The 11,412-nt window shown below is 44.8% G+C and overlaps 1 protein-coding gene across 1 annotated transcript; it reads left to right on the top strand.

Annotated features, from left to right (window-relative positions):
- The first annotated feature begins 2,541 nt into the window (after positions 1–2,541).
- Positions 2,542–10,827, top strand: LOC123773776 (anti-lipopolysaccharide factor). Its single transcript, XM_045767708.2, has 4 exons — positions 2,542–2,587; positions 2,935–3,214; positions 9,276–9,409; positions 10,090–10,827. Exons 2-4 carry the CDS (start codon positions 3,093–3,095, stop codon positions 10,203–10,205), a joined length of 372 nt encoding a protein of 123 aa, XP_045623664.1. The 5' UTR covers positions 2,542–2,587; positions 2,935–3,092; the 3' UTR covers positions 10,206–10,827.
- The last annotated feature ends 585 nt before the right edge of the window (positions 10,828–11,412 follow it).

Genomic DNA, 11,412 nt, shown 5'->3' with positions numbered 1-11,412 from the left:
GACACATTCTAAATATATCAAAAAAACTTTCAAAAACTGTTGGCATTCTTTCTAAGATCAGATATTATGTACCCCGCCCTGCCCTGGTGGCGTTCTATTACTCCCTCATCTATTCATATCTCAACTATAGTATTTGTGCTTTGGGTTCTACTACCCAAAATCATTTACGTCCTCTAATTACTCAACACAAAGCTGATATTAGGACAATATCCACCTCTGGCCCCAGACATCACTCGGTACCCTTACTCAAATCTCTGAATATGTTAGATATTAAGTCACTGCACATTCTCTCATGTGTATTATACATATATAAAATGCTAACTGTAATGCCAATCCTGACCTCAAAAGCTTCATTGAAGGTTGTAACAGAACCCATGAGCACCACACCAGAAACACATACAGTTTCGCACATACAGTTTAATATTGTCATCAAGGCTCGCAGAGGTCAATATTAAAGTCCCCTGCGATAATTAGATGGTTTTTGTTCAGTCTGTTATCTAGAATTAGGTTTCTAAGGGTTGAGTTGAATTCGGACACATCAGTGTTAGGAATTCTATAGACTGCACCCACAGACAGGACAGACTCGGCACCCTTGACTCTGAAACTAGCGAAGATATACTCCCCACAGCAGTCTCTAGTTCTAATTACTTTTAAACATATTAGTTCTTGTTGGTAGTAAAGAGCAGTACCACCACCTCTCTGAATTTGACGACAGTTGTGAATTGCCGAGTAGTTAGGCATGTTAAAGAGTTGAGTAGTATCCTCTTTTAACCACGTTTCAGTAAGTATAATAAAAGAGAATTTGTTGTCAATAGTTTCAATCAAGGCACTAACATCATCGAAGTGTTTACCTAGGGATCTAACGTTCAAGTTGATTACAGAGATATTGTGATTATGTGTTAATACATTATTTACATCATATGCTGTAAAATATCTGCAATTTTGATCATTAAAGTGATGATTGTCATAGATAGTGGATAAGAGGTTTAGTTCTGGGTCTATACTTGTCTGCATAAAAAGGCTGTTTGCAGGAAAACAAGGCAAGAATGGCATTTACAAAATAGAATTTTGATATAAAAGAAGGAAAAAATATATATACAAGATTATACAGAACAAACACAAAATAAACAAAAAAAGAAAAATGAGGAAGCTTACAAGGGGCTTACAAGTACTCTCAGGTACACTGTAAGTAATAATTTGCATTTTGAGACACAGACAAAGCGAGGGAGCCGGTCGGCCGAGCGGATAGCACACTGGACTTGTGATCCTGTGGTCCTGGGTTCGATTCCAGGCGCCGGCGAGAAACAATGGACAAAGTTTCTTTCACCCTATGTCCCTGTTACCTAGCAGTAAAATAGGTACCTGGGTGTTAGTCAGCTGTCACGGGCTGCTTCCTGGGGGTGGAGGCCTGGTCGAAGATCGGGCCGCGGGGGACACTAAAGCCCCGAAATCATCTCAAGATAACTCAAGAAGAAGAAGGGGTACAATGGAGTAAGGGAGTATGGCGAGGCTAGGCAACCTAGGTAATAATGAAATCAAAGAAAAAAGTTGAATAATAAACATAGGCAAATTTAAGCTAAAGATTATTAACTATAAATAGTTTAGTTATGATCGTATAATTAATAAGACCTAAAGAAATATTAAAGCACTCAGTTAATTAAGTCCAATAAATGACTAGTAAAAAGTAAATTAAAAATTAATTTAAAAAGTGTAACAAAGAGACTTAGGATACCTAGCCCGCACTAGGTGACAAGGGGGTTAATTATGTCGACTCATTGAGAGTGGTAATAAGGTGAGACAAACCACATTGGGTGAGCAAAGTGTTGAGGTTATCTTCATTAGCAATTATAAACATTTTACCTACTGAAGTCTTTCTCACTTTAATCAAGCCATCTCTGACGAAGCACTGATGAATCGCATCTGGGGTTTGATGACGGATTTGACGCAGGCGGTAGAGGAGTTGCTGTCTTTTTCTAGTCAATCACTCGTTGATGTAGATTCCCTGTCGTTGACATGCAGCTGTCCGGACAAGATGGGATTTCATGGACTGGGAAGCCAGCTTCAGGCGAATCTTCCGCTGGTTTTGTCCAGATGAAGACATTAACACATAACATTAGTGTTCTTATATAATAACACAAGAATGAAGTTAACTGCAGAATGCCTATTGGCCCATACGAGGCAGCTCTTAGCTATATCCAGCCAATCTCATAAGAACATACATGCTTGCAAAGTTACTACAAGCATAGCGTTTAGTGCAGTCACTGATATATATAAGGCCATACTCAACATACACTGGAATAATATGCCTTACAGCATATATACTGGAATAATATGCTACACAGCATATGGCATAACATGCATATAATATATGCCCATCACTGGCTTAATATACTACACAAACATTCTGTTGAGAAGATTTATTTGCTGCTAAAAATATGGAAAACCCCGTCGCAATAGTGGCGGGAGCCTGGGGCTTCCCGGGTGTGGCGTGACCTCACGGCCAGCACTGCGCGCCAGGAACCATCCCCTTCACTGCACCTCCATCACTGTTTATGTTACACACACCTAAATCTGCGTATTTATGTTTGTAGGTTAAATTAATATTTTAAAAGCACTACAATCATCACCTTCTGTGGTTAATTGTTCAATAAATCACTGAATTATATGTTTAAGTGATCTCTAACCCTGTACATGGAGGACAGAAGGAAATGTATATGGTGGTTAGGATTGTAAATGTGTAGCTACGTTTGTGGTTGAAAAAAAAAACTTCTTCTCACGTTTTCAAATGTGATATAATTGTGATACTGTGATATAACTGCGATAGTATCATATGTGTGATTGAGATTTTCTCACAAAATACCATTACATACAAAAATCTTAAATGGGTGAATATAGTTTACGAACACATATTAATAAAATGTAAATGAATATTAGGATGATGAGCGTCAAGTGGAAGTGTGTGGCATCCTTGTGAGTGGGTGTTGGGACCCACATATAACCACAGCGAGGAGTGATGGTGCCACCACACAGTAACTGGCACCCAGAGCAGGCACACTAGCAACACTCTCCTCCTGCAGGACAACAACAGCAAGATGAACCATCGTGTGGTAGTGAGTCTGGTGGTGGTGGGGCTGCTGGCCGCCTCCTTCACCCCACAGTCCCACGCCCAGGTCCTGGAGGGTCTGGCAGCGGCTGTCACCGGTAAACTTGCTGGGTGAGCAATTATCTTTTATAACTTGGTTTATTTCGTATGAAGAACAAACACACATACACGTGTATATATGTTCTTATATAAAGTGTCAGCGTGCATCACGTGTCAGCATGCATCACGTGTTAGTGTGCATCACGAGTCAGCATGCATCACGTGTCAGCATGCATCACGTGTCAGCATGCATCACGAGTCAGCATGCATCACGTGTCAGCATGCATCACGAGTCAGCATGCATCACGAGTCAGCATGCATCACGTGTCAGCATGCATCACGAGTCAGCATGCATCACGAGTCAGCATGCGTCACGTGTCAGCATGCATCACGAGTCAGCATGCATCACGAGTCAGCATGCATCACGTGTCAGTGTGCATCACGTGTCAGCATGCATCACGAGTTAGTGTGCATCACGAGTCAGTGTGCATCACGAGTCAGCATGCATCACGAGTCAGCATGCGTCACGTGTCAGCATGCATCACGAGTTAGTGTGCATCACGTGTCAGCATGCATCACGAGTTAGTGTGCATCACGTGTCAGTGTGCATCACGTGTTAGTGTGCATCACGTGTCAGTGTGCATCACGTGTCAGTGTGCATCACGTGTCAGTGTGCATCACGTGTCAGTGTGCATCACGTGTCAGCATGCATCACGAGTCAGCATGCATCACGAGTCAGCATGCATCACGTGTCAGTGTGCATCACGAGTCAGCATGCATCACGTGTCAGCATGCATCACGTGTTAGTGTGCATCACGTGTTAGTGTGCATCACGTGTCAGTGTGCATCACGAGTTAGTGTGCATCACGAGTTAGTATGCATCACGTGTCAGTGCATCACGTGTCAGTGTGCATCACGTGTCAGTGTGCATCACGTGTCAGTGTGCATCACGTGTCAGTGTGCATCACGAGTCAGCATGCATCACGTGTCAGTGTGCATCACGTGTCAGCATGCATCACGTGTCAGCATGCATCACGTGTCAGCATGCATCACGTGTCAGTGTGCATCACGTGTCAGCATGCATCACGAGTCAGCATGCATCACGTGTCAGTGTGCATCACGTGTCAGTGTGCATCACGTGTCAGTGTGCATCACGAGTCAGCATGCATCACGTGTCAGTGTGCATCACGTGTCAGCATGCATCACGTGTCAGCATGCATCACGTGTCAGCATGCATCACGTGTCAGTGTGCATCACGTGTCAGCATGCATCACGTGTCAGCATGCATCACGAGTCAGCATGCATCACGTGTCAGTGTGCATCACGTGTCAGCATGCATCACGTGTCAGCATGCATCACGAGTCAGCATGCATCACGTGTCAGTGTGCATCACGTGTTAGTGTGCATCACGTGTCAGCATGCATCACGTGTCAGCATGCATCACGAGTCAGCATGCATCACGTGTCAGTGTGCATCACGTGTCAGCATGCATCACGAGTCAGCATGCATCACGAGTCAGCATGCATCACGTGTCAGTGTGCATCACGTGTCAGTGTGCATCACGTGTCAGCATAAATCACGTGTCAGTGTGCATCACGTGTCAGTGTGCCTCACGTGTCAGTGTGCATCACGTGTCAGCATGCATCACGTGTCAGCATGCATCACGTGTCAGTGTGCATCACGTGTCAGCATGCATCACGAGTCAGCATGCATCACGTGTCAGTGTGCATCATGTGTCAGCATGCATCACGAGTCAGCATGCATCACGAGTCAGCATGCTTCACGTGTCAGTGTGCATCACGTGTCAGTGTGCATCACGTGTCAGCATGCATCACGTGTCAGCATGCATCACGTGTCAGTGTGCATCACGTGTCAGTGTGCATCACGTGTCAGGATGCATCACGTGTCAGTGTGCATCACGTGTCAGTGTGCATCACGTGTTAGTGTGCATCACGTGTCAGTGTGCATCACGTGTCAGTGTGCATCACGTGTCAGTGTGCATCACGTGTTAGTGTGCATCACGTGTCAGCATGCATCACGTGTCAGTGTGCATCACGTGTCAGTGTGCATCACGTGTCAGTGTGCATCACGTGTCAGTGTGCATCACGTGTCAGTGTGCATCACGTGTCAGTGTGCATCACGTGTCAGCATGCATCACGTGTCAGTGTGCATCACGTGTCAGTGTGCATCACGTGTTAGTGTGCATCACGTGTCAGCATGCATCACGTGTCAGTGTGCATCACGTGTCAGTGTGCATCACGTGTCAGTGTGCATCACGTGTCAGCATGCATCACGTGTCAGTGTGCATCACGTGTCAGTGTGCATCACGTGTCAGCATGCATCACGTGTCAGCATGCATCACGAGTCAGCATGCATCACGAGTCAGCATGCATCACGTGTCAGTGTGCATCACGTGTCAGTGTGCATCACGTGTCAGCATGCATCACGTGTCAGTGTGCATCACGTGTCAGTGTGCATCACGTGTCAGCATGCATCACGTGTCAGCATGCATCACGTGTCAGCATGCATCACGAGTCAGCATGCATCACGAGTCAGCATGCATCACGTGTCAGTGTGCATCACGTGTCAGTGTGCATCACGTGTCAGTGTGCATCACGTGTCAGTGTGCATCACGTGTCAGTGTGCATCACGTGTCAGCATGCATCACGTGTCAGTGTGCATCACGTGTCAGTGTGCATCACGTGTTAGTGTGCATCACGTGTCAGCATGCATCACGTGTCAGTGTGCATCACGTGTCAGTGTGCATCACGTGTCAGCATGCATCACGTGTCAGCATGCATCACGTGTCAGCATGCATCACGTATCAGTGTGCATCACGTGTCAGTGTGCATCACGTGTCAGTGTGCATCACGTGTCAGTGTGCATCACGTGTCAGCATGCATCACGTGTCAGCATGCATCACGTGTCAGTGTGCATCACGTGTCAGCATGCATCACGTGTCAGCATGCATCACGTGTCAGCATGCATCACGAGTCAGCATGCATCACGTGTCAGTGTGCATCACGTGTCAATGTGTATCACGTGTCAGCATGCATCACGTGTCAGCATGCATCACATGTCAGCATGCATCACGTGTCAGTGTGCATCACGTGTCAGCATACATCACGTGTCAGTGTGCATCACGTGTCAGCGTGCATCACGTGTCAGCATGCATCACGTGTCAGCATGCATCACGTGTCAGCATGCATCACGTGTCAGCATGCATCACATGTCAGCATGCATCACGTGTCAGTGTGCATCACGTGTCAGCATGCATCACGTGTCAGCATGCATCACGTGTCAGTGTGCATCACGTGTCAGCATGCATCACATGTCAGCATGCATCACGTGTCAGTGTGCATCACGTGTTAGTGTGCATCACGTGTCAGCATGCATCACGTGTCAGTGTGCATCACGTGTCAGCATGCATCACGTGTCAGCATGCATCACGTGTCAGTGTGCATCACGTGTCAGTGTGCATCACGTGTCAGCATGCATCACGTGTCAGTGTGCATCACGTGTCAGTGTGCATCACGTGCCAGCATGCATCACGTGTCAGCATGCATCACGTGTCAGCATGCATCACGAGTCAGCATGCATCACGAGTCAGCATGCATCACGTGTCAGTGTGCATCACGTGTCAGTGTGCATCACGTGTCAGTGTGCATCACGTGTCAGTGTGCATCACGTGTCAGTGTGCATCACGTGTCAGCATGCATCACGTGTCAGTGTGCATCACGTGTCAGTGTGCATCACGTGTTAGTGTGCATCACGTGTCAGCATGCATCACGTGTCAGTGTGCATCACGTGTCAGTGTGCATCACGTGTCAGCATGCATCACGTGTCAGCATGCATCACGTGTCAGCATGCATCACGTATCAGTGTGCATCACGTGTCAGTGTGCATCACGTGTCAGTGTGCATCACGTGTCAGTGTGCATCACGTGTCAGCATGCATCACGTGTCAGCATGCATCACGTGTCAGTGTGCATCACGTGTCAGCATGCATCACGTGTCAGCATGCATCACGTGTCAGCATGCATCACGAGTCAGCATGCATCACGTGTCAGTGTGCATCACGTGTCAATGTGTATCACGTGTCAGCATGCATCACGTGTCAGCATGCATCACATGTCAGCATGCATCACGTGTCAGTGTGCATCACGTGTCAGCATACATCACGTGTCAGTGTGCATCACGTGTCAGCGTGCATCACGTGTCAGCATGCATCACGTGTCAGCATGCATCACGTGTCAGCATGCATCACGTGTCAGCATGCATCACATGTCAGCATGCATCACGTGTCAGTGTGCATCACGTGTCAGCATGCATCACGTGTCAGCATGCATCACGTGTCAGTGTGCATCACGTGTCAGCATGCATCACATGTCAGCATGCATCACGTGTCAGTGTGCATCACGTGTTAGTGTGCATCACGTGTCAGCATGCATCACGTGTCAGTGTGCATCACGTGTCAGCATGCATCACGTGTCAGCATGCATCACGTGTCAGTGTGCATCACGTGTCAGTGTGCATCACGTGTCAGCATGCATCACGTGTCAGTGTGCATCACGTGTCAGTGTGCATCACGTGCCAGCATGCATCACGTGTCAGCATGCATCACGTGTCAGCATGGGCGTAGTGGGTTACCTGGTTTGTGTGTCTTAATACTTCCATAGGCATATCCTAAGCCATATATATATATATATATATATATATATATATATATATATATATATATATATATATATATATATATATATATATATATATATATATATATGTCGTACCTAGTAGCCAGAACGCACTTCTCTGCCTACTATGCAAGGCTCGATTTGCCTAATAAGCCAAGTTTTCATGAATTAATTGTTTTTCGACTACCTAACCTACCTAACCTAACATAACCTAGCTTTTTCGGCTACCTAACCTAACCTAACCTATAGAGATAGGTTAGGTTAGGTTAGGTAGGGTTGGTTAGGTTCGGTCATATATCTACGTTAATTTTAACTCCAATAAAAAAGAATTGACCTCATACATAATGAAATGGGTAGCTTTATCATTTCATAAGAATAAAATTAGAGAAAATATATTAATTCAGTAAAACTTGGCTTATTAGGCAAATCGGGCCTTGCATAGTAGGCCGAGAAGTGCGTTCTGGCTACTAGGTACGACATATATATATATATATATATATATATATATATATATATATATATATATATATATATATATATATATATATATATATATATATATATATATATATTAGTATATTTTGGTAGCAGTCTTTCCTGTAGACATATATTAATAAATATGACCGAAAAAGTAAGATTAATAATTCTAACACGAATTTTCTCAATCTTTCGTACATTTCTTTACACTGCTGGTGGTAATTCAAAAATCAATTCTCCAAAATTCATTTTTATTTCTAGTCTGACGCGACACTTGAGCGCGTTTCGTAAAACTTATTACATTTTCAAAGACTTTAGTTTACACATACACAACTGAATAGAACTTACACATCTCCGATTTGTTTATATCTACATTTGAGTGAGGTGGATGGGGTGAGGTGGTATGAACACGAAACAATGGGTATTGAATGGAAGTGATTGTAGAAAGCTTTCTACAATCACTTCCATTCAATACCCATTGTTTCGTGTTCTGTCTTGTGTTGATGAATTTAATACCCTATTAATACCACCTCACCCCATCCACCTCACTCAAATGTAGATATAAACAAATCGGAGATGTGTAAGTTCTATTCAGTTGTGTATGTGTAAACTAAAGTCTTTGAAAATGTAATAAGTTTTACGAAACGCGCTCAAGTGTCGCGTCAGACTAGAAATAAAAATGAATTTTGGAGAATTGATTTTTGAATTACCACCAGCAGTGAAAAGAAATGTACGAAAGATTGAGAAAATTCGTGTTAGAATTATTAATCTTACGATCATTGGTGCAAGTCAAACACTTCTTCGAATTCCTCTCAAGTTGGACTAGTGCCCAAGACGCAATAGGCATTTCCCCTCTGAATCGCATATATACATACATACATACATACATACATACATACATACATACATACATACATACATACATACATACATACATATAACAATATGAAAAACTATTAACAGACTGTGGCGGAACGGTGAGGTAGAGCTCCTGGGCCACTACTGTAGCTACAGCGTGACGCCCACAATTCGGCGGTGGCAACTGTACTTCAGGGGCAGGATGTGGTGCCCAGGCTGGACCTCCATCAGGGGGGAAGGTACACATTCTCCATTTATTTTATTACACTTGTAAATGAAACTTAACTATGATATTCCTCTTTTGCCATGAAAATCAGATTGTTTTTATTGTTATTATTATTGGTACTTGTGTGATGATTGTGGAATGCAACGATTGCTAAAGATATGTTTTATTATGGAATGAAAAGTGTTCCTTTGCTGCACTGCGAATGCAAAATATATAAGAGTAATGTTATAACAGAAATTAGCATTCTGTAAGCCTAGACAATTTGTTTAATGTATTATGTCTTCGGTTTTTTGGACTTACACAGTATCAATGCAAATAATATTCCTTTTTGTGAAACAAGTGACTGCTTATTAGAGCTAGTATTCAAAATTTCTTATAATGCAATAATAAGCTTATTGGGATGTGGGTAATTCTTTGTCTTATAAGCCAATATGATAAAAATACATGATTGGAATATATCCCTTTGGAAATATATAGTCAACCCAGTCTTAAGATATAGGAAGAGTTTAATTTATAAGTTTTTACCTATAAATTAATAATTTTCTTATCTTAAATGTAGTTACATATAATTATATGCAACGATCATATAATTGTACAAAACGTGTTGAATTTGTCCCTTAACTTTGAAAGGTTTAATTTACAGCATTAAAGTATACTGTTTCATATTTACACATGATTGGTTTGGTATTGCAGCGATGACGAGGAGCAATTCAGGAGTGCAGGGAGACACTACAAGGGACTTCGTCACTAAGGCCCTCAATGCCGGCCTCATCAGTCAACAAGAAGCCCAGGCATGGCTTGATGGGTAGACACCAAGACTGGCCGCAACGAGCTCACACGCTCTTGTGCCAACCCGTCCTCTTAAAAATAACGTCACTTTTGGCTGGTATGCGCACTATGGCCAAATTTAGACGTAATTTGAAATGAAATCGACTCGCAAAAGTGACGTACTGTTCCGTTTTCTGTTTGAGTCGTCCGGCCCTCCTTGGACAGCTTAGAAGAGGAACTTTCAATTTACATTTTTCATAACGTTTTGAAACTTTATGAGAATTTCCTGCCCGCCTAACCTATCAGAGGACCCTTAACTTACTGTTGTTGAAAAAAAAAATCCCAAATTTATTTTCAATTTATTTTCATTTTCAAATTACGTCCATATTCGGCCATACGGGCAAACGGCTAAAAGCTACGTTCTTTTTAAGAGGACAGGTTGAGCTCGTGCAGCACCGAGCTCACACGCTCTCGTCCCACACCCAAGCTCATCGACTCCGCCCACATTCAGAGCGCCGCACTGTAAACACTCACCCCACATCGGAGCTCTCTGCTCGCGGCCTCACTCAGCTCTCTGCCCTGCTCCAGGCTTCGTCTCAGCTTCTACAACACTTCAATCAAACCGACTGCTGTAACCAAGACATAAATAAATATAAAAGAACACTCATCTCTGTGTCTTCCACGCTCTGTGGGCGGCAGTGGACCCCCTACCATTCCAACCCTGTGGGCGGCAGTGGACCCTTACCGACCCTGTGGACGGTAGTGGACCCCCTACCATTCCAACCCTGTGGGCGGCAGTGGACCCTTACCGACCCTGTGGACGGTAGTGGACCCCCTACCATTCCAACCCTGTGGGCGGCAGTGGACCCTTACCGACCCTGTGGACGGTAGTGGACCCCCTACCATTCCAACCCTGTGGGCGGCAGTGGACCCCTACCGACCCTGTGGACGGTAGTGGACCCCCTACCATTCCAACCCTGTGGGCGGCAGTGGACCCCTACCGACCCTGTGGACGGTAGTGGACCCCCTACCATTCCAACCCTGTGGGCGGCAGTGGACCCCTACCGACCCTGTGGACGGTAGTGGACCCCCTACCATTCCAACCCTGTGGGCGGCAGTGGACCCCTACCGACCCTGTGGACGGTAGTGGACCCCCTACCATTCCAACCCTGTGGGCGGCAGTGGACCCCTACCGACCCTGTGGACGGTAGTGGACCCCCTACCATTCCAACCCTGTGGGCGGCAGTG

The sequence above is a fragment of the Procambarus clarkii genome, chromosome 72 (genome assembly GCF_040958095.1).
Source record: "Procambarus clarkii isolate CNS0578487 chromosome 72, FALCON_Pclarkii_2.0, whole genome shotgun sequence".
In the NCBI taxonomy this organism is placed as follows: Eukaryota; Metazoa; Arthropoda; class Malacostraca; order Decapoda; family Cambaridae; genus Procambarus; species Procambarus clarkii.
This window is presented reverse-complemented; position numbering and strand designations above follow the sequence as displayed.

Bases quoted from the DNA above. Each gene is read 5' to 3' on its own strand.
- LOC123773776 (XM_045767708.2), top strand. From the start codon at position 3,093: ATGAACCATCGTGTGGTAGTGAGTCTGGTGGTGGTGGGGCTGCTGGCC. The intron at 3,215-9,275 runs GTGAGCAATTAT...AACTATTAACAG, and splicing joins GTCACCGGTAAACTTGCTGG to ACTGTGGCGGAACGGTGAGG. The intron at 9,410-10,089 runs GTACACATTCTC...TTGGTATTGCAG, and splicing joins GACCTCCATCAGGGGGGAAG to CGATGACGAGGAGCAATTCA.